The sequence below is a fragment of the Frankliniella occidentalis genome, unplaced genomic scaffold (genome assembly GCF_000697945.3).
Source record: "Frankliniella occidentalis isolate FOCC.00 unplaced genomic scaffold, Focc_3.1 Scaffold22, whole genome shotgun sequence".
NCBI classification, from domain to species: domain Eukaryota; kingdom Metazoa; phylum Arthropoda; class Insecta; order Thysanoptera; family Thripidae; genus Frankliniella; species Frankliniella occidentalis.
This window is the reverse complement of record NW_026267152.1, coordinates 1,271,070-1,273,006: the sequence shown is the minus strand read 5'-3', so window position 1 is coordinate 1,273,006 and position 1,937 is coordinate 1,271,070. Positions and strand designations below refer to the sequence as shown.

The window sequence follows — 1,937 nt, the reverse complement described above, 5'->3', positions numbered from 1 at the left end:
CGGGATGGGACAAGGGCGTGGGAGTTAATTGAGGGGAGGGAAAGATACACATGTTGCGAGGAGCAGCCATCAGAGGCACGGGGAGGTAAGGGAAGGGCTCAGCTCATCGTGTTGTTTTTTTTATTTTCTTCGTCTTCTCTCCCTTGCCTCCTTATTCCTACTACTTTCTCTTACTCCAGTCGGCACCCCCTTTTCCTCTTTCTACTCCCCTATCCAACCGGCAACAGCAGCAGCAGCAGCCGGCAGCGATCGCAGGGGCACTAACCCTTCGGCTCCTATCTGATACAGCGATTCTCCCCCCGCGATACCTTCAAGTGGCCCCCGCCCGCCAGCGGGCCGCTCAGCCCCGGCGAAGACAAGAGCAACTTGGATGGGCCCGCGAGGCCCCCGCAGACCCCGGGGGGGGGGGGGGCAGGAGCCCCTCACGAGCCCCACTTCAGAGGCCCACACCGCTCCACACATGTTCTCGCATCCCGTCTGTCCCCGAAGGCGTGAAAACTCTCCGGGTATTTCATTATCGAGACGAAATTGGGGGAGGGGGGTGGGGTAATGTTTCGTCTGGGGCGAATCCAGCAGAAAGAGCCAGAGAGCAGGAGCGTACAGTGGCTTTCAGATTTCAGTGAGAAGTGCAGCTAATGATTCGCATCGTCTCCACGGAGCACTGCGCCCCCAGCAGCGCCTCGACCACCTCCAGCGCTGACGCGTCCCAAAGTTGATCTCGTTAGGCATGGCAGACCGGGGGAAAAGTATTCGGGGAATAGCTGCGCTGGAGGTGCTGGAAAAACTTGGGGCGCGAACAAGCAAGGGGCAAAAGGATACGTGGGTGAAGGTAGGGGGGAGGGGGCGAGAGTTGAAGCGGTGGTACTCACGTTGACAGGGCTGGAGGGTAGCCCCTGGGGGAAAGGGAACACCTTCGTGTGCGGCTCGTCCTCGGCCGAATAGCGGTAGAACTCGTGGCTGCCGCGGTAGAACTTGACCGAGTAGAGCTTCTGGTTCTCCAGGTCGTACTCGCACTTGACGGTGGCCGGGCTGCCCGCCTCCACAGCGGACGGCTCCACGCGCATGCGGACGTCCCGCAGAGCGTCCGCGCCAGGGCCTGCAAACAGAGCAGAGCATACGAGGTTAGGAGTGGTGCTGATCAGCAACTTAATCAATTGAAAATAAAAGACAAGTGATATCTGCAGCAAGAAACGTAAACTGGCATCAGCGCTTTACTTTCAGCGACCCCAAAATGTCGTTTCATGATATCGTTGGGAACCTTTAAGTCGTTGTGGTGTGTTAATGTGCATTGGCTGAAAACACCTGGCATGAAAGCATCTGGCAAACAAGTCGAGGGACGTTTTCAAACAGTAAAATAACCGTAAGACAGTCCAAGATCTCGATTCAAGTGCATATAGAAACTACGGTACCATCTCCCGAAAGCGTTAGGCTGTTCACTGCACGCGTGTTCGCCCGGGGGTCACTATGGCAGTGTACTGCATGGCAATCAGCGGTGGGGGCGGTAGTTGTAGCGTAATGTCTGGATTGCACCTCGGAGACCCGTCAGGAGCACGGCTCGGGCGAGGGGCGAGTTCAGCAGGGGAGGTTGGCCCGGGCCCGGGACGGTCTTCCGGAGGTGGTTGGGGGAAGGGACGGCCACAACCGCGGGGAATTTGAAAACGAGCCCCTCCCCCTCTCACACACACACGGTTTCCCTCCCTCTGTCTACGTCACATATTCACCCGAGAAGGAAAAACAAGAATCCCGTTTAAACCTCTGGGGATGAGTTAAATATGTTCATCACATCGGTCACCGAACCCGCCGGCCCGCCCGCGGCCCGTTCCCACACGGTTTAATAAAAATATAGAGGATATGAAGGAGAGAACGACGCGACATTAATTAATTGGTCGTATAGAGCAAAAGATACAAAATGCGCATCGAAAGTGTTTGTTGCATTT

At 56.4% G+C, this 1,937-nt stretch overlaps 1 protein-coding gene across 2 annotated transcripts in view; it reads right to left on the bottom strand.

Annotated features, from left to right (window-relative positions):
* The window catches only part of LOC113218322 (uncharacterized), a 230,812-nt gene that overhangs the window by 72,042 nt on the left and 156,833 nt on the right, over nt 1–1,937 (bottom strand). For both annotated transcript variants that reach the window (XM_052264893.1, XM_052264894.1), the window contains one exon: nt 870–1,096. In XM_052264893.1, coding sequence (XP_052120853.1) covers nt 870–1,096 — 227 coding nt within the window. The remainder of the gene's footprint in view (nt 1–869; nt 1,097–1,937) is intronic.